General features: G+C 33.5%; 1 protein-coding gene across 1 annotated transcript in view; it reads left to right on the forward strand.

The window, feature by feature from the left end:
• Positions 1-24961, forward strand: part of CFAP47 (cilia and flagella associated protein 47) — a 421952-nt gene that overhangs the window by 186581 nt on the left and 210410 nt on the right. Inside the window, exons 34-37 of the mRNA XM_072956043.1 lie at positions 8045-8142; positions 8430-8546; positions 15108-15242; positions 18659-18774. Of these exons, the coding sequence (XP_072812144.1) occupies positions 8045-8142; positions 8430-8546; positions 15108-15242; positions 18659-18774 (466 nt within the window). The remainder of the gene's footprint in view (positions 1-8044; positions 8143-8429; positions 8547-15107; positions 15243-18658; positions 18775-24961) is intronic.

Genomic DNA, 24961 nt, shown 5'->3' on the forward strand with positions numbered 1-24961 from the left:
ACATTGAGATGTGGGGAAAGTAGTGGACTTGGAGAGAGCACGGAAACTGCCCCACTTCCCACATACCTTGCCCTGTGCGTGTCTTCCATCTGGATGTTCAGTTGTATTCTTTATCATATCCTTTTATAATAAACTGATAAACATGAGTAAATGTGATTCATTCTAGCTAGAAAACTGAATCTGAAGGGAAAGGAAGTCATAGTAACCTCCGATTTATAGCCAGTTGGTCAGAAGTATAGATAACAACCTGAACATGTGACTGGCATTTGAAGTGCAAGGAGGGTCCTTGGAACCTCCAGTCTGTTGGCCAGAAGAACAGGTGATAACCTGGGCTTGGGGTTGGCCTCTGAAGTAGAGGACAGTCTTGTGTGGTCTGAGCATTTACCTATGGAATCTGTCTGATTCTATCTCCAGGTAGATAGTGTCAGAATTGAGTTGAGTTTTAGGACACCTGGCTGGTGTCCTGAGTATTGCTTGGTGGCATGGAAACCCTCTCTCTCTCCCTCCCCAACCCCCCCCACACACATGCACATTAAAGTTGGAATTGTTCTCAGAATCATTTTACATTTGTAAATAGATGAGAGCATATATTTTTAAGAGCAAGGGTTAATAATCTTTATCCCCTTACATTTACTTAGTTTAAATAATTAATATTAAAATAGTATCTGCTAATAGTTGACAGCTTAACTCTTTCTCCATTGTGGCAGTGGAGACTGTAATCCTGTAACCGAGTATTGACTTGTCTGATTCAGTGTTGAGTCAGTATTGACTGACCCAGTATTGACCGAAGTCTTAAAGGTTAGGAACCATGAAATCAACATCAAGTTTCTTAAAAATGTAAAAGGGTTGATGAAATGAAGCACAGAGAGATAACTTTTTTTTTTTCTTTTTGGAGAGAGAGTTGTTGATCTTGAATTTGTTGACTTTGGTGAATGTTTTTGAATTTATTCTGTACATTCTATAATTTTTTTATTCCTTAACTGAATGGTAGACATTTGTGTTGTTTCCATTTTGTGGCTCTTATGAATAAAGCCTCTATGAACATTTACATACAAGTCTTTTAGAGAGATATGTTTCCATTTCTATGAGGTAAATACCTTGGCGTGGAATTGCTGAATCGTATGGTAAGTGTATTTTTAATAGTTTATTGAGATATAACTCCAATACCATAAAATATTCATCCATTTACAGTGTATGATTTAATTGTTTTCAAAATGTTGATAGAATTGTGCAACCATCATCACAGTCTAATTTTAGAACATTTTCATCATCCCCCAACAGATATAGGATATAGCTATTAGCAGTCACTTTTACTCCCCTAGCACCAAGAAAGCACTAATCTAGCTTGTGTCTCTATGGATTTATTTATTCTGGATATGTCATAAAATGGAATTATATAATAATTATCTTTGAGACTGTGTTTTTTCACTTATTCAAGGTTCATACATTTATATATAATATTCTGTTGTATGCCTGTACCACATTTTGTTTTTCCATTTATCATTTGCTAGATAGTTGGGGTGTTTCTACTTTTTGGCTGTTACAAATAATGCTGCCATGAACATTCATGTACAAATTTTTGTATAGCTGTGTTTTCATTTTACTTGAGTGAGTCATAGGAGTGGAATCTCTGGGTCATATGATAGCTGAATGTTTAACATTTTGAGAAATTTCTAAACAGTTTACTAAAGTGCCTGTACCATTTTCCTTTCTCACCATCAGTGTATGAAGGTTCCAGTTTGTACACATCCTCACCAACACTTGTGACTGACTACAGTCATTAGATGTGTGTGAAGTGGTATTTTATTTGGTGTGAATTGCATTCCTTAGTGACTGATGGTGTTGTACATTCAGTATTTTCAGTCTGCAGTGTTTTTTCTTTAACTTTGTCTTTTTATTATACTTTAAAATGTAATAACATAAGAGCCTCTCAACCCTATCCACCACCATGTTTTTCTAAAATTAGATGGTTTATTCATTTGCCAGGCTTCCAGAGTTGGCATTGTAATAATAAAATTTAAAAACAATAATACAGAGAAAAAGTTGAAGAAAATGTATTATAAAAATAAATATTCAATAATTAATATTATTTAATATTAAAATATTTTTATATCATAGGAATATTTATCATTGCATTCAACATAACTGGAGACTCAGAACAATGAAAGCATATAATAGAATTTAGTATGAATGTGACATTTCAAAATCCATAATAAATATATTAGTTCATTTGGTAAATAGTGCTATGTCAGTTGGCTGATACTTTGTAATTAAGGTAAAGTTAACTCTGTACTGTATACTAAAAATGAATTATAACTCTATGGAAAAGTAAGTGTAAAGACAAAGAATGTAAAGTAACTTGAAGAAAAAGTAAGTTAATCTGAGTTTGGGATGATAATTCATTTTTTAAAATTCTGGCAAGAACAGAAGCTACTAAAAATATTTGTTTAACAAATATTTATTAGGAACCAATATATATGCCCAGCCCTGTTCTGGGGATTAGAGATGCAGCAGAGAACAAAAGAGCCCAAATCCCTTCTGTCATGTAAATTATATTCTAGTAGAAAGAAGTCAGCTGCCTGGGCCTTGGAATTAAATCTAGCCTCTGAGGTGGCAGGTGAGAATTTTTTCAACACTTTCACAACTTGATTCATTAAAACCCTATTATCTTTGTGATTGGAGCCCTTAGTTGTTCACTGAACTGAAAAAATAGTTAAAGAAAGAGTCATAAACAATATATATACACATATATATGCATTTTTATAATGAATACTATGAATTATCTAGATAGATAGATATGTATCTACATATTTTAATATGGTAAGTTAAATTAATTTTTAAATGTAAACTAAACTTGCAATCCTGGAACAAATTCAATTTTGCCATGATAGCTAATAATTTTTTTAATACTTTGCTAGAATTAGTTTACTAATACTTTAATTTTTGCTTCAATTTACATGAGTTACAATTTGTAAAATTTTATATACATTTTAGTCTTTTGTTATAATTTTATGCAAACCTCCGTGATTACTTGGAGAAGAGTCCCTCTTTCGTAAGAGTTTCTATAATAGTGAAATTGCTTATTTCTTAAGTTTTGTAGAATTTATTGATAAAACCATCTGGACCTATTATTTCTAAGAGGGATGGTTTTAACTAAGTCAATTCTTCAATTGTAATAAGATTATTCTTATTTTCTTTTTTCCACTGAGTAAGATTTTGTGACTTCTTAAATTACTGAAAATCATCTAAATTTTAAAAATGTATTAGCATACTCTTATTAATCATATGCAACTGCTGTAATTATTTTCTTTCTTACATTTGATATTGTATTCTTATACCTTCTTGTGCTTTTAATTACTATTTCTCCATAATAATTATCACCTTGGTACAGAAGTGTCTTTACTTTCTTTCTAGTTCAATGATGCACTTATATTGAAATTCTACTAAGTATAATATACATTACCTCAATCTCATGTGGCTGATCTTATCATTATTATATGCAGCTGATTTTATAATTATTTAGAGTTCACATATCCTAATAGTTTAGCTACCTTTAGAAGCAAGATGATTTCTGCATTAAAGCATGGATTATATTGCATTTCCAAAGTGTTTTAAAAACCAACTTAAAATATACTATGTTATCTGTTATAAATACAGGCACACAAATCCTCAAAACTACTAGCAAACAGAATCCAGCATCATTTAAAAAGAATTCATTAAAATTACCAGATGAGATTTATCCCAGGAATAAAATATTGGTTTAGCATATAAATACCAGTCAATGTGATACACCACATTAATGGCATAAAAAGGAAAAAAAAAACATTTCAGAGGACAGAGCAATAGAAAGATCACATATCTAGCAGGAGACTTCACCAAGAATATACAAAAAACACTTAAAACTCAACAATAAGAAAACAGGGGGGAAGGTATAGCTCAAGTGTTAGAGTGCATGCTTAGTATGCACAAGATCCTGGGTTTAATCCCCAGTACCTCCTGCAAATAGAAATAAATAAATAAAACTAAAAAAAAGAAAAAAAAACCCAATTAAAAAATGGGCAAAGGATTTGAATAGACATTTCTACAAATTAGAAGATAGATGGCCGATGAGCACATGAAAAGATGCTGTATGTAACTAGTCATTAGAGAAATGCAAAGCAAAAACCACAGTGATGTAGCACTTGACACCAACTAGTAAGACTAAAATTACACACACAAAAAGGAAATACATACTATGACAAGTGTTGGTAAAGATTTATGAATATTAGAACCTCATACATTGCTAGATAGATTGTAAACTGGTGTGCAACCACTTTGGAAAACAGCAGTTTCTTTAAAATATTGAAAGTAGATTAACAATATATTCTAGAAATTTCACTCATTGGGTTATACTGAAGATAACTGAGAACATGTTCACACAAAAACTCTTATATAAATGTTTATAGCAGTATTATTTATAATAATCAAAAAGTGGAAATAATCCAAATACCCATAAACTGATGAATGGATAAACAAAATATGGTATATTCATAGAGTGGAATATTACTTAGCCATATAAAGGAATGAAGCACTGATTCATGCCACACCCTTTAACCTTGAAAACATTATGCTGAATGAAAGAAGCCAGAACAGAAAAGGATACATATTTTATGATTCCATGTTTGTGACATGTCCAGAATAGACAAATCATAGCGTCAGAAGTGGGTTAGTTTTTTCCAGGGGATGAGGGCAGAAGGAAATAGGAAGTAACTGACAGCTAATAGGTTTGGGTTTCTTTATATGTTGGCAGAAATATTCTAAAATTATATAGTGGTAATGATCTCACAACTCTGAAAACAATAAACAACAATGGACTGGACAGTTGAATTAGGTGAAATTTATTATATGTTAATTATATATTAATAAAGCTGTTATAAAAATATCCTGTTACAATCACCAAAATATTTATATAATTATATTGGTAGAAATAAGTGAATGCACTTAGTCCTTCAGTGTGTAAAATGATTCAATTTTATGTTTAATAGCCATATCTCTAATTCACAATACTGTTAAGACCAGCATTTTTATCAATGTAATATTTCTGAATATTTGACATGATATAATCTAAAAACATAAAAATATAACTTTCAAATTAAAATTTTTAAAAATCTGCAGACCATCACTTGAATTTTCTGATTCCTGACAAACGGGGACCAGATTAGACTGCTGGTTCTCTCTCCAAATAACAACCCTAGACCAACATTTCCCTGACAGTAATGTGAGTGTAAATCACTTGGAGATCGTGTTAAACTGATTTTATGTTTTAGTAGGTATTGGGTGGGGCCTGAAATTCTCCATTTCCAACAAGCTTTCAGTTGATGAAAGTGCTGCTGATTCACATAGCACACATTGGGGAGCAAAACCTTGGAGTAGAGAGGAGAGTGGCCTAGATCAAAGGAACTAACATAAAAACATACTATAGTTCTAGAAGCTTCTCTATAGATTTTTTGGGATTTTCTACTTGACTGTCATGTCAAATTCCAGCCTCATTCCCAGGGTTAGAGATGGGTTTTTTTGTTGTTGTTGTTATTTTAAGTTTTTTGGTAGCTGCAGTGAGTTTTCACCAGGGCCCTAAGGATAAACTGGTGTAAGAGTTTATCAAGGTTGTAGAATGGATATATGATCAGTATACAAAAATAAATTCTATTTCTATATAATGGCAGTAAACAATTGGAATTTGAAATTATATACATATAATTTACCATAGAATAAAGTGGCTTAAGTATAAACCTAAGGAAATATCTGTGCGATGTATGTGCTGAACATTACAAAACATTGATGAAAAAAATCAGAGATAACTAAATAGAGAAATATACCATGCACATGACATTGGAAGACTAAATACTGTTATGATGTCAAACTGATCTAAAGGTTCAATGTAATCTCCATGAAAATCCTGTGACACATTTTGACTCTAAAATTTTGAGGGTGACCAGACTTTTCTGTGTGGAAATGCGGTGGTAAATACATGACAGTATCTCTCTCAAAATCCACAAAGGGTGAATGTTAGTGTGTCTGTTTTTTTTTTAATCAACCAATACATAGAAGTAGTAATCCAAGATGGAATGCAGACTGTGACAGATGAATCTAACTGCATTACAAGTGTTTGACAACCTCACTGAATGTGATGGAAAAGAAAGGCACTGACTTAATTATCTCTTGAATACAATACCATGACTGCATAGTGTAGAACTAAAGACAAAAAGAACTCTACATATGTATGTTTCTCTGGTTTCTCATAAGGGGATGGCTTTGCAATTTTAAAAATGCTATGTACGTCTACTGTGGCTGAACAATTAACAAAGTAAATCTGTTTTAGATAGTGAGAGCCAGGTTTTTCACTGTTGAAAAAAAGAACTTAGAAATGAGGAAAGGGGAAAGGAAGGTCATAATGAATCCTGTGGTGCTGGATTGTAGTTGGTGGAGCCGAAAGTAACAGTATAACACTTAGGTTTTGCTATATTGTTATCTACTCATTAGCTTCTAGTTAGAAAATGCTTCTTTAGTTAGGAAATTTTTCATTAGTTATTTTCATCTTGTGGGTGTAATCTTCCCTCAAGAAGATGTTAAACCCTTACAGGGGAATTTCTATCCCTTCTCTGATGTCGGTACAAAATAAGGATGGGATATTTAGGGGACACAGTCTATATCCACTGCTAACTGACTGACTCACTACAAATTTAAAGGGCTAGTAAATTGCCTTTTTCAGACTAAAGTTAGAATTGTTTCTAGTTCATAGAAAAATGAATATTGGCTACAGAGTTGAGACCCTTTGCTTTCATTAAAAATCATGGGTGGCAAATATACATCAAGAAGTACATTTAGGTTATAATTATTCAGCAAACTGGAAGTGTCCATTTTACAGTAATTACTTTGATTGTATCACGTCTTCTATCAGACATACAATAATTTATAGGTTTCTGTCAGGAATAAAGTACTTGGAAAAATATGTTGTTAGCTGTATGTTAGTTGAAAATTCTTAGTGATTTTTGTTTGCTAGGCTGATTTGGCAATAATCTGCTATAGAAATTGTGTAGAAACTTCCAAGTTTGCAGCATCTCAGTTGAAAATGCACCAGGCACTGTTTCTGTGAAGTATCAGGGACATCTATGGTTCTGGAAAAAAATTAAGTCTTCCAGATCCAGATGTAAAACAGCCCTACTTTGTGAAGTTACATACATGTCATGAACATATCCCATCATGATTTCTTCACAGAAAATGGGAATCAAAGGATTTGCGGGGATTTATGAAGATTACGTTTTTCCCCTTGTCTTCAAACAAGAAGTCATTTCAAACCCTAGGTCCCTTTGGAAACATTTTAAAAAAGAAAATGTCACATTCAACGTAGCAGTAATTTCTGATGTCTAAATCACCCTCCCACCCTCCCTAGTATAGGACAGTCTCTTTATCTAAATATCCAGATACTTTCACTTTTTTTTCTAATCTCAACATAGCAGTCATTTCTGTAACTGAAAATCCCTTTTATTAGTCTTCCATCTTGTGTTGTCTTTTATAGGTCAGCTCTTGTTTCTTTAAGCTGTAAATCTCTAACCCCTTCCCCATACTTACCCTACATGTGGAGAAATTAATGCAACATAGCGAAACTGGCCCTGAAACTTTAGAGTTACAGAAAGCCCCATGCCTTCTGAACCTCCTTACCCATGTTGATGATCATTGATCAAACATTTGAACTTCAGAGTACTCAACAGAATGGTTAATTTTGAAATATTGGATTTTTCTTCCATTACTGTATGGTAGTTATTCTTTAAAGTGGCTGCAGTAGAAATAAAGGAGACAGCCTGCAGTTGCCCATAATATGTTACAGATACATGCTTGTTATTAAGCTTCTGAGGTTTAAGCTTTGCTTTTATTTCCAAAATATCATGCTTTTTCTCTTCTAGGCAAAGGCACTGTTTTCGTTGACTGTTGGTCAAATGTCCGTAAGAAGATATTTTTAGGAAAGCAAAATTCTTGTTATATTTATTCTCTCTGTTTTTTGAAACAGGTGTTATTCCGTCTGAAAGATGGATAGTAAATTTTGATAGAGACCTTGTAGATGGCCTTGTTTTTGCAACGCTGTTGGGAGCCTATTGCCCATTTTTGGTAAGAGTCATTTTTATGTGGAGTAGCCTTCTCTTATTTGAAAGAACTTAGTAATTATAATTCAAAATATTTTCTGCAAAGTAATTCTTTTAAGTATTTTAATTTTTAGTCACACCTGCATCTGAATGGCTAGCATTCCCTTTTTGTTTATTCTTGTATTTTGATTGCAATAGTCTGCTTGTGACAAATGTTAGTATTTAAATTATTCTTTGCTGAACTACAGAGAACAGTTAAAAAGCAGTAATTTTTATTCCATTTCTAAAAGGTTTGATTGTTGTCTTTTCCAGATTGAGTCTCATTTTGTAAATATGTACACACAACCGAAAAGTTCTGAACAGTATCTGCACAATTGCTTGATTATTGTGAATGTTCTCCGTGAGATTGGCTTTGACATGGACATACAGGTAGGTGCCTTAAAAGCACACATCTATAAATATTTTATGAATTTCTTCTCTTATTTTTTCTAGCTTTATTAGGTATGATTGGCAAATAAAACTTACATGTATTTAGTTTGTACAATGTGATTTTTAAGGTATATAATGTGATTATTTAATATACATATATAATATGAAATGATTATCATGATCAAGTTAATTAACATATCAACATCCAGCACCTCACATAGTTACCTTTTTTTGTTTTTGGTGAGAAAACTTAAGATCTACTCTCTTAATCAATTTCAAGTGTACAGTCCAGAATATTATTAAGTATAATGACCATATTTTACATTACATCCTCCAGACTTAGTCATCTCATAACTGAAGGTTTGTGCCTTTTGACCAACATCTCCTCATTTCCCCCATCTGCATCCGCTGGTGACCATCATTTAACTCTCTGGTTTTTTGAGTTTGGCTTTTTTAGGTCCTGCATATAACTGAAATCATACAATACTTAGGAATCGGATTGCTAGACCATATAGTGTTTCTATTTTTAGTTTTTTGAAGAATCTCCATACTGTTTTCCATAATGGCTGTACCAATTCGCATTCCCACCAACAGTATACAAGGGTTCCCTTTTCTCCACCTCCCCACTAACACTTGTTATCTCTTGTATTTTCAGTGATAGCCATTCTAACAGGTGTGAGGTGGTATCTCCTAGTGGTTTTGATTTACATTTCCATCATGATTAGTGACGTTAAGCATCTTTTTAATGTACCTGTTGACCATTTGTTATATCATCTTTATAAAAATGTTAATCAACTCCTTTATCATATTCCTTTGTTTATTTTAAAGCTAAATTGAAATAGTCTTTTCATAGGATATTGCTAAAATGGGGAAATTGAACTATGACCTCATTGAAATCACTGGATATTTTTCAGTGTGTGTAATTATGTACATCTAAGTATGCATAATAAGCAAGTAGTTCTAGTGATAGGTCCAGTCTTCTTGAACCATGGCAATAAAGTTTAAGTGCTTTATTAGTATTACCTGAGCCCTAAGAATGAATTTAAAAAGCATAGTTGTTTGAATAGAGATGTTATATTATCATCTTATTTAGTAAGAAAAAAGAAAATGTTTGACTTTGTTTTAAAATAAATATTTGTCTTGAGGTCACAATGTCAATGTAGATTTTTCTTATGTTTGGACCTCCAACTTCTAATTCCATCAGGCCTTTCACATCATGTCCTCGATAGCAACAATAGAAACCGTATTATATGCTTACCATTTTTGAGCCCTTTGTTACTTTAGAGTAATGAAGTAGCATAACAAATTGATTCCTGACTTTGAAGAATATACAAGCTCATTGAATTATCAACATATATGCAAGTTAAATGATAAATAATGTTCTACTAATTTAATTGTCAGTGTAGGAAAAAAATAAAATGTTTAACTCAGATAAAGGAAGAGACCAGTATGCTCTAGATTGATCCACTAAAGGCTTCCTGGAGAAGGCAGGACTTACTTGGGGTCTTGAATGACAGGTTGGATTTGGGTTGGTAGTGGTAAGAGAGAAGGAACGTGTGTACCTAGAGGCATAAGCAGAATGTAGAATGTGGACAAACAACATACATGAAGAAAATTGTGTGAAAAGGTTGTCATAGCTGAAGTTTGGGAATGGAAAAATAGACATCGACATGTATTGGGATTTTGGATATCAGGGTAAAAAGTCAGGAGTTTACCATGTGGGTCTTATGAGGATAAAGGTGTTTACTCCTATAACAGTGCTGAGGATGGACTGAGAGGAAAGGGAAAGGAGACAAGGAATACAGAACAATAAAAATGCAGTTTCAGTTGACTAAGGAAAAAATATTTTCTCTACTCATCTCATTTTAAGGGGGACTTAAAATAAACTGATATAGGAGACATTGTGAGGTTTCCAAGATTGGTGACCAGCCACAAAAGGACACAGAAGGACCACACAAGTAACTTGAGTTTTCCATTCTGTGATGCAGAGAAATTGATGATGCCAGTGCCCACCTGTGGCTCAGTATAAGGTGCTTCCTTACACCTGCTAGAGAAATGATGTTTCATAATAGCTTGCTTTTTCCTCATATTAAAGTCACTTACATGTAAAGTCAGCTTGTACCAGGTCTGACATTTATCTTTTATATTGGTAGAGTTGTAAAGAGATACTGTAATCAAGGATTTTGATCAGAGAGTTCTTTTATAAGAGTTTCAAAGATAAAATCTAATTAAATACTTTAGTTTGGAGGACGAAAAGTATTACAGTTCCTGTCAGTTTGACAAATTGAATCTCCTCCATGAAATATACTGGATAGACCCTGCAAGGGATACAGATATGGTTTAACCACACTCATGTCTTCAGAAATGCTACTGACTAATAGCGACAAGTATGTGAAAAAAAGCTGGTACAAAGCAGATAGCTTATGCCACAAAGACATAGAAACTGTGCTATGGGAATCAAAGGGAAAGAGAAACCATTCTGATAAGTGAACCAAGAAGAGTTGTGTGGGACACTGGGTATTTAAGGTGACCTTTGAGAATTTGGTAGGGGTTCACAAGAAACTTAAAATATCTTTGTTGAGAAAATATAATTCATCATACACTGTGATTCTCTCCTTTGCTTTTTGATTTCCTCAGATATATTGACTGAAAAATCTTTATTTTATTGTGTATCCAAAAAAGATTTTAATATTTGTGTATCTACTACATAAAAATGTAGAGAAGATACCCTAGATTTGATGAATGGAGAAACTGACAATTAACTTAGTTAATAGTTACAAAGCTTTTTAACCAGCCAATTGTATTTGCCTAATTTTTTATCAGACTGAATTTACTAACTACATTAAATGGCAAGGTTTAAAAAAAAAATCACCCTTAAATTAACTTAACCATAGTGAATTAATGCTAATGCTGATGCTTAGCCCTGGTCCATATTTGAATCTTGTGAAATTCACCATTGGACTTATTTATTAATGTTTAAGTTTCTTATTTATTATATCCTTCTTTACACCTATTGAATAAGTTGGATAAGTTTCTATGCCACTGTTATGTCCTGTTGAGGAATCCTGCCAGCTGGAAATATAACAGTCACTACCTATCCTCCCTTACATGACATGCTTTATATTTAAAGGAAAAATATTGTACAAATTATTTGGATTCAGCATAGAATTTTTTTTATTCCCTCATGTAGAGAGATGGATATATATTTAACACTTCTGGAGATTTTACTACACATAATTCACTGAGTAGTAATGGAAGCTAAGGGTGAACAGATAGTCTAACCTTTCTCTTAAAAATTTTGTTCATTTATATCAACTTGGATGCTTTCAGCCTTCATGAGTAAAAGTGTTTAAAAAATTAAAAAATTCAGTATTTAAATAAGATGAATTCAGGCAGTAGAAGATAATAGGAATATTTATTCAGTTCCTCAACAAAGGTATCAGAGATTCATTTTTCCTCAGCTCAGCCTTCTCAGCCTAATGGCTTTGTTTTAAGCATGTGTGCTAATAACCACAAAGTTCCTACTGAAATTCTTATGTAACACCATCATACAGCTATTCTTGGGGCTAGTTGAATAGCACCTCTTCTTGTGCGTCTGATGTTCCATAAGGCAGGCTTTCCCAGTGGTCTTGCAGTTTACTTTCGATCGTGTATCATTGACCATGATTGCATCCCATGCTCATAGTTAAACCAATATTTGATGAAGGTAATGAAACAGCCACAAAAATTGGGATTCTTAGTAGAGAAGAAAGAATGAAATTGTTATTGGGAAGACAATCAATGGTATTCTCGGTAGGATCACACAGCATGTCAGTGGGTACTGCTAGTTATGGTTGGTGTCTAGTTTTAAAGGTGGTGATGTCTTGAAATCATAGCAAATTAAACCCAACATGAAGCTCCAGACCATCTCATCTCTTCTAGTTACTGATGAGGACACTGAGGCCTAGGGAAACCAGTTGATTTAGTCAAGATTATGGCAGTGTGCTGTAACAGGACTTAAATTTAGTTTACTAGATTTCTATTCCACCATTTTTCTCTATTATGGCTTTTTTTTCTTTAAATTCCCTGTCTTCTGTTAGTCCAGTAGGAAAATATCATCGGGGAAAAATAGATCAATACAAGTGAAGTTCTTCTAGGTTAGAACTGTATAGAGAAAGTAATGATTATACCTTTTAAAGGTATCTCACATGAAAATCTTGTTTAAACACACCTAACTTATTTTGATGTTTGGCTTTTTAAGCTTAGGGTTGACTAAAATACAATTTCTTTAGATTATTTTCATTGAAATCTATCATAAAGAAAGGTAAGAATGCTCTTTTCTGTGGTTTTTCAGTCTAATACCCTAATTAACAAATATATTTTTCCATTAAGGTAAACATTTTTTTCATTTCCAAAATACTACATCTTCATCCTATTACACATTTTTCTTTTTTTCTCCTTTTTCAGTTTTATTAGGTAGAATTATTACAGTTTGACTGCACATACACATTATATTCCATTTAAATACATATATACAGTAGACTGCACATCTTTTTACTTTACGTATCTGTACTAATTATTGTTTCTAAGAACAGGTTAGATCTTTAGCTTTTCAAACTTACATAGTTGTCAAAGGAATAAAGCCAACTACAAAATAAGAACCAATAGAATGCAGTAATCCAATCATGAAGGACAGTCAAATGTGCTTACACATTTATATTTTTCAAAGATGAGTTTTTGGAATACTTTTATATTGCTACCTCCATTATTTTATGCTGTATTCACTAAAACAGTGTTCAAAAGACATTTACTGACCTCAGACTTGGGGCCCAGAGTCTTCTGCCACTAATTCTACCCCTTCCCCAAGAAGCACATTTCCCATCATCCTTGATAGTCCTCTTTGGATCCTACCTGGAGGCTGGCCCATCATACAGGGCCCAGCTGGGCCATACTCTTCACTTTGTGGGAAACTCTGTATTCCATTTTTTAGTTTGTTCTTATGTTGAATAATTTTCCTACATTTGTTGACTAACATTGTCTTTAGTGAAGAAATGTGAGATGACAGAGTACTGATGAGAAACTTTGGGGTCCTGGTATATCTCTCAGTTTCCCCCAAATCATACTCACTGGCAACTTTCTACCTGCTCCTCTTTCCCTTCCTAATAATTCCCTCCCGAGGCACCTTTATTGGTTAGCGTTACTGCTTATTGACAAAACAAGAAAGAACAAACCTTTTTCATCTTTCAAAGAAGGAAAAAAAATGTATTTGGGGACATGGACTAGCAGATGATCCAAGGGGCTATCATTATTCTCTGGTAACTGCTACTAAATTTCGGAGTCAAGTGCTTTAGTTCACATAACACAGTAAGTATCTTTGGCTCTGGCACTGTTAGCATTCTCAGACCAGGCCCAGATCATTTGGAATGTGTGCCACTAAGTCATAGTAGATCTTTAGTTTATGGAAGTGTATGGAGCTCTGTGTTGATTGACAGTGACAGGGTTGCTTGCTAATTAGTGGTGTTTTATATGTCTTTGAATCTTTGTCACAGACCAATCCCAATACTTCATCGCTATGAATACTTCTTCCCCACTACCTCTACCTTTTTCTAGGAGATCATAGATGCTACATAAACTGATAGAATCCTTCTTCCTTCTGTTCCTGACTCTACATTTTGGCTTCAATAGACATTCTGGCTATGTTGATTGTCCCTGGTGTTATTCCTCTGTAATTCTGGATTCTATCTCAAATCTCTTCGAACAGCCATCACTAATTTATCTTGTTTATCAGTACAATTACATTTTCTGCCTTATTATGAATTGTCTGTTCTGGGCCAAGTACTCATCCAAGCACCCTCCTTCCCCTGCACCTGATCTGCCTGAATTGTTACTCTTGTGTTATTTCTTGTTCCAAAATCACGTCTCTCGCTCTGACACCCACGCCCACCCCTATGTGGCCTGGCCCTCCTTAGTCTTTTCTCCACTACTTGTCCCTTCTTACCTTATGCATGATGCAAATTGTACTTCTTTCCTGAACAAACAGTATACTTCCTATATCCTTGCCCTGTAGTTCTTTGCCTTTCTGGTAGGATATTCCTTTTCTTCGCACGATATCACCAGCCTATTTAAAATCCAAGCATTCTTTGAGGCCATCTCATGTGCTACTTCCTCCCTTGGGCTATTGCTTGATAATCTCTTACCATCTTTTCCCTTAGTACTTTGTGTACTTTTGTTATCTTTTACTGCATTATATACTTTAAGTCAGGAATGATATCTTAGTCACATTAGCCAGTATTTCTAGTGCATAGTATTTTTCTGGACTCTGACTAGCTTTTATGGAGCCTTTGAGGCTGTGAGGTCATTGTTATATTTAGAACACATCTAATTCATCTTTTAGCACATAGGTCAAGCTGCTTTGATTAAAAGCACTATTCTGTTTGCTGTATCTCCATTTCAGTGTCATTGTCAATTCATAACATTTTAAGATGTTTTAAGTAATTCAATAATTGATGTACTGTGCTTTAGGTCTTTTTATATATTTTATCTGTAAATCCTCTAATTTATATTTCTTTTCTTTGAAACTAGGCCACTGACATCTGTGATCCTAATCCAATCCTGATGCTCATGTTTTGTGTCTACATGTATGAAAGACTGCCTACATATCTCCCCAAGAAGGTGGTGCCCTTTCATTGTACTCTTCATGAAACTGTGCTGACAGCGGTAAGGATATCATTAGGACCAAAATATACATGGAGTTAAACGGGGTTTTAGCTGTTTCTTTCCCACTCCAAAATTAACAAAAGTATCAGTGTGATATATCATACAAAAGCCTTAGCAAATATTGCTCCTTCTAAACCAAAGGTATAACAGAGTGAAAAGGAGAAGTTTTCCTTAATAATAATCATCACCCACAATGGAATGATGACTCTTGCATTCATTTCAGGCATAGGGTGGGGAGATGGAAAATGAAAATTAAGCACTTTGAAGACAGATCTTTTCAGGAAACTTGAGATCCATTTCATGTACAAAAGGACTGACAGCATAAGTGGAAACTTGTGATCAGAGTGTGCCTGACTTCCCTTTAGGGAAGTTTACACATCCAGATGGATTTTCTTCAGATGAGGATATGGAAAGGGAAGTAATAATGAAAGCACTCCTAAGCAGGACCACTTAATTCCTACTAAAGGATTTTATGTATCCTGGAGCTGTTACATGTGTAACAGTGAATTTTTTAATATTCAGGAAAAAAATAAAAATGAAATTTGGAGTCCTATGACCATAAAAAAATCTGTATAAATATGTCCATGTTTTGCAGATGTTCACTTTAATTGAGAAATATCTTGTCAGGGATCATCAATCTCACTTCGTTTTTCAAACAGTTTGTTTCATTTGAATACTTGTGAAATATCTTCTAGCATACAAGTTTTGATTGCTTGTATTTATCTAAGACTATTCCTTTTACTAGTTTTCCTAAAATCTTCAACCAGACTTGCACGTCTCTCCTTGCTTCTTTCTCAGGACAGTATGGGCTGATAGAATCTTACTATGTACGAAAGATAATTTACCTCTTTGGTCGAATCATGTTTATTCCTTTCCTCAGGCTATTTAAAGTATTCCTCCTCATAGTCAGTTTGTGGGGTGGTAATCTTATACTTTCAATGCAAAACATGTCCATATCTGGTCTTCTAAAGAGATGTCCTGGTGCTGTTTGATTTGTCAGTGTAACCTCATTGGGAAAATAACTGCAGCATCTGTGAATGTCTGAGTGATGGTTAGTAAGGATTCAGTTAAAAATCAAGAAAAAGTCAGGTCCTTGTCTCAAAATGTAAAGGGCTCAATTTAGGGAAAGGAAAGCCACTCCTCTTGATTTTCTGTTACCAAAAATTGAGACATGATCCCTTTATTCAATTTTATTACTTTTCCTTTTTTGTTGGAAAAAGAGATACACAACTCTTTAGAGAATTTTTTCAACAGTATTTTCTATGATAATTCACTAAGTGTGATGATATTTGAGGACTTCGGGTACTAACTAGTCGAGAGCTGTAATTATATTGGAGAGGCCTTCTGACTTCACAGTCAAATTTCTGAAGAGTTAGAAATGCTTTACTTAAGCCTGCAGAAGATAGGAGGACTCTGAATTAGATTTAAGCAGTGATTTATTACACTTAAGTAATATTACTTATTATTACTAGTTTTCTAATCCTGTCCACATGTTTGAATTTCTTTATGTCATTTGATTGGTATTGTTTTGAAAGAGTAGCTAATAACACAAGTTCATTTTATACATAAATTTTATTTGTAATGTTAAAAATCAACTGAAAGCATATTAAAATGGAAACATGAAATCTTTTCACAGTTAACTGTTTACTAGAAATAATGTTTACACGTTGAGATTATAGATGAGAACATACAGACAGCTTTTGAAGGAAACTAAAAATTGAAAAGAAATGCAAAATAAAATATCAATTACAAGATGCTTTGATTTTAAATTTCATTGAAGAAAATCACTGATTTGGAAATCGCTGAGAATCTATGGCATCATGTGCCCATGTGCATGAACAGCACTGTAAATGGCAGTGCCTAAGTCGTAGAATGTCCTTCTCAACACTTTCAACCCTCCAGGAGAAAGAAAAATCTGAAGCAATGGCTACTATAATTGAAAAAGTATTTTTGTAGCTATATGTCACATATAGAAACATAGAATACACATTGGGCCCATTAAACAATGTAGTAATCAGTGAAAAAATGTAGAGTGCGGTGATCTTCTGAGATATTTTTAAAAGCAGTTGAAGTCTTTTTTTTTTTTTTTTAAACAAAATTTATACAGGAGCACAATAGTAAGGGGATGGCTGTCATTGCTAAAGGGGAATTGAGGCTCCAAAGCTTGCTTGCTTTCCTTGGCTGACTTTCTTTTCTCCCCATCTGCCACTCACCACTCTACATGAAATCCAGGAGTTGGGTGGAATGACCACAGATGGGCCCAAAGCCTTTGTGTCATTCATTCATTCATTCAACATAATGAGAGTGAGTAGCTTCCTTAAGCAATCAAGGCTGCTTATAGAAGTTCCAGGACTATAAACCAATAACAGTTCATAGTGAATCTACTATTATTTTCAACATTTCCTTCCAGAAAATGGAAATTAGCTCTCTGTGACTTAAATCACTAGATCTGTTAACTAATACTTTAAATGCACACATACATACATAACAAATAACACTAGCATTATCTTCCCTCCATTGTTACTGAGATCTATAGGCAGTGAGCAACATGAGACCCCCCAAATTTGTGGGAAAACTGAAGGTAGAAACTCTTCAGCAACAACATACTTGTCATGGTAGTTAGGTTACCAAAGTTCTCATTGAAATATAAAAGTAGTTAATCTTTGAACAGATCTCTACCACATTCTATCTATGACTGTAGTTCCTGGACCGCGTAAGTGCAGTCATCTTTTCTTTACTCTAGTTTGGCCAGTCATCTACTTCCCCAAGGTCTTCTCCCTCCTCTGGGTCATTACTTTCCATGATAACTTCATGTCTTTCTAATGTGTGTGTTTTTTAAAATCCCCATTATAGTTTACATAAGCACTTAACGTTTTTCATGAAATACTCCCTGAAAATAAAGTAACTCCTTCTCAAAAATGGTTGGTGTCAGGAAGGAAAAGACAGCCAACCCTTAGCTATACTACCACTTCTAGATGAGGCTACCATCCTTTTCATCTTGGACCTCTGATTTTAAACCTTAACTCCTTATGATGCTTTCTACACTGAGCAGCCAGATTAACCTTTTTATAAATTGGATTATATAAGCAATAAATTCCCTTTTTAAAATTCTTCAAAGATTTCCCTTTGCAGTAAGATTAAAATCCAAGTTGCTAACTTTGGACTTGAAATTTTGGATGATCAAATTTTTTTATATCTGTCATGTCCTTACCTGAAAGCTTCCTCTCCCTGCCCACTCTGAAAAACACACACACACACACACCACACTATCTTTAAATACAAAGTCTGCTTTCTTCCATTTAGTATACTAAGAATAAATAATGATTAAAATATCTCTTTGATAAAAATAAAAAATTTTAAGTTATATATTTTTAAAATTCATGATCTCATTTATACTCTCTTCTTCTTCAATATAGATTCTACTGAAAAATCCAAGCTTCAAGAGATTAGTGTATAATGCTACAATTGTCGGAAGAGATGCCTCTGATTTCTCCCTCTCCCAGGAAGGGAATGTTGTGACAATTTCCCCAAAGTAAGTTTGTTTTTTTTTAAATTTTGTTTTACTGAACATATGAACCCTAGAGATTTAATGTGTGTTATAATTATAAAAGAGTGACCCAGATTTGTTTTTAGTATGAAATGAAAAGATCATCACTCCAGACAGAGATAAATTATTCATATTATTGAGATCCCTCACCAATTTTGTTAAGACAATTCTAACACTATAAAGCATCTGCTTTTTATGTATGCATTTAATTTTAGTTTATGTTGCATGCATATGCTCCACAGAGAATAGACTCTAAGTTCTTTATGTACTATAGTTCTGTTTCCTGCAGGAAATGGGAGTCAGTGTGTGCTAAATATACAGTATTTAGTTGCTTCTGATTATGAAAGCACTGTGTACTTATTGTAGAAAATGTAGAACCTATGAAAGTAGGAAGAAAAATAAAAGTAAAAACTAATTATCTTGCCTCAAAAGACACCCCCAATGTTGCCATTTTTCTCTAGCCCTTCATAATCATTGTATATGTATATCTGGTACACTCCTAAATTGTGATAGTATTCTGTAAAGTCTCATTTTTATCTGATTTTGTTCACATGATACTTGTTTAATGTTTCTACTCCTCACCCATTCTCAAATAAAGAACAAATGAAAACCTCAGAGAATAGTCTTCAAAAATTAATTATAAGCATAATATGTTACTCTTCCTAGATCAACAAATCCTATTTCATATGCTAATAAGTGTTAATGATGGCAAATGCTCTTATTACATAATACAAGGATGATATGAGAAGAGCCGTGTCAGTACCACAAGGTTAGACAGATTTGATAACCACTAATGGACTTGAAAAAGAAATGAATTTTAGGCTTGAATTTTATTCTTTGCCTTTGTATTTGATTATTTTTTACCTTGTGCAAAGCGACAGATTATAACTACTAATTATTTATTTAGTTATCTTTTTGGTTTTTGAACTATACATTGACCTGAATTACCTTTCACATTATAGTCTTTATTACTTCTGGTATATCAAACACAGAAATAATTGGAAAGGGGAGCCATTTTTAATTGTGTTTTAAAATATGAAGGAGCCCAGTTGCAGTAGTGCCCTTGGCTTGTGTCATTAGCTTGTGCTCATTTTCTTCAGTTGCTGCTTTGCTGCTCCATGCTAAAGGAGTATATCATTTATAAAATGTGAATATTCATGGTCTGAACTCTACCCAGATTGAATTAAATATGAGAAAAACAATTCTCCACTCACCTGTTTCTATATTATAAATCATATCTCAGAATAAAACTCCTTGTAAAAACAATCCACTCATTTTCCTAGTTATACTTCTATGTCTGCTATAAAACACAATTTTGGTGATACTAGTTCATTTGGATATTGTCATGGTACCATTTGTCTTCCCTCAGTACTTTGATCATTGAGATCTATTCTGTCCTTCAAATAGGATGATACAAATGAAAAGGATTAAGGTTCCCCTCTTCCTGCTTTGTTCACTCATAAACCTAATAACCTCTTCCAGTATTTCAGAGCTCTCATTATATGGAAATTCTTCCTAACAACTGCCCTAAACCTCTGATGTTTTAGCTTAAGACTGTATGTCTTGTTAGTGAAGCTAACATTTATAGTTTCTATTTTTAATGTGAAACCTGTATACCTGTGTTGTTGAAAATTTGACTGTTACAGAAAAATATAAAGAAAACAAAAATTGCCTAGAATCTCATCAGATAAACACATTTAATTTATTAGTTAATTTCCTTCCAGTCTTTTTATATGTACAAGCATATGTTTATTATAATATATGCATAATTGGATATTTACAAAATAAATGCAGTATATATGTAAATATTAAAATACTTAATACCTGTTAAACATGTGCTCTGTATGATATAGTATGCACTTTATGTACCTTTTCATATTTAATCATCCTGGCAACCATATTAGTGTCTTCATTTTATAGAAGAAAACATTGGGCACAAGGACATTGTATCATTTACTCACTTTTCCCTGCTATTAAATGAAGTAGAGATTCAAAACCAGCCAATATAAATCCAGAGTTGGCACTCTTATTTAACTGATAGCTGCATGTACTGTGTGTGTGTTTATATCATATTCATACAACGTCCCTGGCATTCAGTTATTTGTGGTTTGACTATTTGTAAGAAATCCTGAAGATCTGTGGCACATAATTGTATCACTTTTGTTTCTCCAGGAACTCGTCTGTGAGAATATTTCACTTGGGTAAACCTAACAGCCTACTTCCCATTAATTTTTTAGCAGTGCTTTTTTTCCTTTTTATTTACCATTGCACCTTTTATGGTTTATATCAATAGAGACATATTTATAAATATTAGCTTCATGAGGTTTTTAACACATGCCAAGTGACCATTAACTGGGCATATTTACATGGATACATACTCCCACGTGTAATGATGAATAAATGTATTCATATTTTGACCACATTGTACATATGCATATATTCTTATTTTCAACTTCTTTATCTTTTTTTGGTCAAAATTTAACTTGCACCTGCTTTAATAACTCAAATATGTAGAGGAGTTTAACATGCAAAGCAAGTCCTTCTCCCCTGATATCCCCACCTCCAGAGATCCACTACTTTAGCACCTACTTTTAACTCTTTCAACTATGTCTAGTTTTAGTTCTTCCAATGGTTACTTCCATAAATATAAATAATCTGTGTATCTTTGCCAATATTTTTGTTATATCAACTTCAGAAATAATGTCTTGATGTTTGGCTATAATATTTAATGATCTTGGTTACTTATTCCTCTAGATATATTGCCCTCCCACCAAATGTCACTAGTTATATCTTCTATTCATTACTGTTCCAAGAGTACAAATGTAGATTGTAAATATTTCTTATACTATCAATATACAAACTATCTGTTGCCTCCTTTTTTAAGCTGAGAAAATTAATAAATTCTAAAGAAGTACGTAAAATCTTTCCTTCAGGTATCTCACATTCTAGAGCGCTTTACCTTTCATTCTTATTTGGCCTGATAGCTTTCCAGACCTATTGAAGAGATGTCAGTATTGGTCAATGTTTATTTCTCTTTGGATAGAAATGAGCATCTGCCTCTTTCTTAGTGTATTCATTTATTTGCTAAAAAAAACTGCCTTTATGAAACCTTCTAAAAAGTGTGAGAGAGGTAAATATCCCCAAATTTTGGTTTTTCAGCATACCTTTTGACTACATTTACACTTGATTCATATTTACTTGGTATTTTTCCAAGTTGAAAGGATTTTCCCTCATAACTCTTGAGATAATTGTTCCACCTGCCTCATAATATTTGGTGTTTGTGATGAGAAAATCTGTTATTCTGTTTCCCCACACCTCTGGAAGTTTTTAGAATCTTTCATTGTGTTCTGATATTGTTCTGGAATGCATCAAGGAGGGTCATTTTTTTATTCACTGTCTGGGTACAGTGTGAGTCCTTTAATTATGAAGTTGTTTTTCATAAGCTCTGGAAAATTGTCTTAAATTATTTCTTTCATCATTTTCTCTGCTCTCATTTCCTAACCTTTAGTTGTTGGATATTGAACCTGTTAATTAGGTCCTCTATGTATCCTAGCTTATCACTCATATTTTTCAGGTCATTGCTTTTTCCTCTATCAACAAGCCTCCTTTTCCAACTGTTTCCTTTAGGTAATAGAGAGAGAAAGAGAGAGAGCCAGAGAGAGAGAAATAGATAGATAGATAGATAATCTATATGCATTTGTAAGAATACTTTCATTTTCATTGGGTATGTCTATTTCACAGCATCTTGTTCTTAAATTAGGGTTATAGTATCTTCATAAATGTCTCTGACTTTTACATTATGACTTTTGCGTTCTCTATTACCTCTGTTGTTTTTATTTTATCTGAGGTCAGCTGATATATTTATCTCGGTCTTAGTGTTTCATGTTGATGGATATACTCTAATGACTTGTGATACTTGTTTATATATAATATGGCAATAGACAACTAAATTGTGATCCTGTATATGCACAGGTTTGTCAATTGGTCGACTTCACTAGGGTGAAAAACATTCTATTTTTATGCCCAGTTGCCTGGCATCCTACACTGGCCCTAGGAAGAATATGGTTGTCTGAATCCTATTTTGCCCTCCATATAACTAGGTATTTCTGGAAATGGCTTCTCCAGAAGTCTACAAGGCAGCTTTGTTTCTTATATTAGCCTCTGTGCAGATGCTCATCGATGATTTCCTCTAACTAGTAGCTTTAAAACAAACAAAACAGACAAACTTTTATTATCATTTTAATGAGATTTCTCTTAGAGAAGCAGTGAATCTGGGTTTTAGATGCCATTGTGGCTTAGAACCCTTTTATCATGTCATTTATCAGTTAAATGCTGGGCTTAGATACTGACACGTGTTGGCTTTATGACTCAGCCTCATTTTTCTTATTTGGAAAATGGGGATCAGAATATTTACCCATAGTGTTGTCAGTGGTGAATGTAATTATATAGGCAAAACATCTAGTTCTGTAACTGGAACTTAGACAAGCAGTACATATTTGCCTCCATCCTCTAAATTCCAAGTGCCCATAATTCATAGATGAAAATATATCAACACTACTCACAAAGGTTTATAGTATAGCAGAGTGCCACACAATCGAACACGTGAGGATATAATTTAATAGTTGTTATATTTGTGGATGTGTGTATAAAACTAGAGGAAAATACAAAACAAAAGAAGCACCTAAGTGTTCTTAGGGAAACCCCAGAAAGTTTCCCAGAAGATACAAAGCTTAATTCTCAGTATGTATAGATAACAGACATTCACTTCTAGATGCATTTTATTTTGTAGGCTCGAATGCCATTTTTAAGTGTTTTTAAAAAATATCTTTTTTGCTCGATTAAATAATTTTGAAGTCTTTAGTTTTTATACTTAGGTTTCTGAAAATATTTTGTTTTCCTAAAAGAAAATATGTAGGATTATCATTATATATATTATATATTATATAATTATGTGTACCACATCCTGCCTTAGAGTCTGTCTAAATCATGATTAATAATGGCTCTTTCTGCCAGTTGTGGATTTAAATTCCCTGAGATATAATTTATACAGAAAAGATTAAACAGCTCCACCAACATATAAACAAACATATTTCTGCATCTAACTTGATGACTAAATTTAGCTATAATCATAGAGTCACTGTCATAAAAGTGAAAATATACTTTGAAAAAACGATTCTCTTTCTTTTTTTCCTCGTTATTCTCATTGAGCCATCTGGGCACTGACATTGATGTGTCATATATTTATTCTCCATCTCTTCCAAAGGCCAAGTTGAAGTAGTTTATGAGGTACATGTAATATCAAGGAGATTTTTTTAAATGAGGGAAGGCAGTTGGAGCAGAGAGAAAATAAAAGGTAAGAAAATTAAGATAAAGGCCATAATTATGATACACATGTCTGGATACCTAAGACACTTATGTGAAGTGGATGACCCACATGATTCTAGACTTTCTAATACACTCAGTAAGGCATATGCTCCAATATGACTACCAGATTTGTAAAAGGAATATCTACACTCAAGAGAAGCTCAAATCTTCATGGTCCTACAACCAACCATCGGCTTCATAAAAAGGATACAGTATTTTAAGACGTGTTTCATAGAACTTAAATATAGTTCCATGAACTTATTTACTTAGTACATGTTATTTAGATTATGGTCATTCTTCAACACCCTTTTTCATCATCTTCCATGGAGAGCCAATCTATTACCTAGTCATACTAATTTTACCTTATGTATCTTAAATTTGGTGTTTTTCCCTCTTACCCACCTCTTTCATCCTAGTTTCATGTACTGTCATCTTTAAACTGGGCTGCTACAGTAGATCATAAAAGGCTTCTCTGCAATCCATCCTTTCTGTTAGAATAGCAATAATCTTTTTTGATGTAAATTTGGTCATGTTACTCTTCTGTTTGAAATACTGCAATAGCTTCCCATCACCATTAGGATATAGACTGAATATCTCAACATGGTCTGTGGCCTTTCATGGCTGGCCTTTAGCTATATCTTCATCACTAATACCCTTGCTCTCTAAGCTTCAGCACCACTGGCCTTTGGTAAGTTCTTCAAACATATCATAAGTCCTTATACTAGAGGCATGGATGCCTTCTTTCCTCCCCTGCTCGTTCTGCCTAACTCATTCTCATCCTTCATATCCCACCTGATATATCACTTCC

Source organism: Vicugna pacos, chromosome X, assembly GCF_048564905.1.
Source record: "Vicugna pacos chromosome X, VicPac4, whole genome shotgun sequence".
Lineage (NCBI taxonomy): Eukaryota > Metazoa > Chordata > Mammalia > Artiodactyla > Camelidae > Vicugna > Vicugna pacos.